The following is a 452-nucleotide window of genomic DNA, read 5'->3' as shown; positions in this document are numbered from 1 at the left end:
CTCTCTCTCTCTCTCTGTCTCTCCCCCTCTCCCTCCCTCTCTCCCCGGTCACTCACCGTATCCCATAAGGCCACTTGGCGTTCGCTCATCTTCCCGAAGCCAGTTGTTAGGATTTTCCCGTCTGTGAGGAAAATAGCTCGGACTGGACGGGAACCCTCGTGTGGTTTTTCCTTCTCCTGGAGGGGGGTTGGTGAAGAATGAGGGAGAGAGAGAATGAGGGGGAAGAGAGAGAGAGAATGAGGGCGGAGAGGGAGAGAGATGGAGAATGAGGGGGAGAGAGAGATGGAGAATGGGGGGAGAGACAGATGGAGAATGGAGGGAGAGAGAGGGAGAAAGGGAATGGGCGAAGAGAAGAGAGAGAGAGTGAGGGGGAGAAACAGAGGAGAGCAGAGAGATGGAGTGAATGAACTGCCAGTACAACGGCCGAACGCACCCAGAGAGGACGAGGGCTC

At 56.0% G+C, this 452-nt stretch overlaps 1 protein-coding gene across 1 annotated transcript in view; it reads right to left on the bottom strand.

Moving 5' to 3' along the window:
- Positions 1-56: 56 nt before the first annotated feature.
- The window catches only part of LOC125482474 (coronin-1A-like), a gene marked incomplete at its 3' end in the record, with an annotated part of 5703 nt that continues 5307 nt past the window's right edge, over positions 57-452 (bottom strand). The window contains exon 6 of the mRNA XM_048594556.1: positions 57-176. Coding sequence (XP_048450513.1) covers positions 57-176 — 120 coding nt within the window. The remainder of the gene's footprint in view (positions 177-452) is intronic.

This window comes from Rhincodon typus, unplaced genomic scaffold (assembly GCF_021869965.1).
Source record: "Rhincodon typus isolate 14 unplaced genomic scaffold, sRhiTyp1.1 hic_rhity00010873, whole genome shotgun sequence".
Classification (NCBI taxonomy): Eukaryota; Metazoa; Chordata; class Chondrichthyes; order Orectolobiformes; family Rhincodontidae; genus Rhincodon; species Rhincodon typus.
This window is presented reverse-complemented; position numbering and strand designations above follow the sequence as displayed.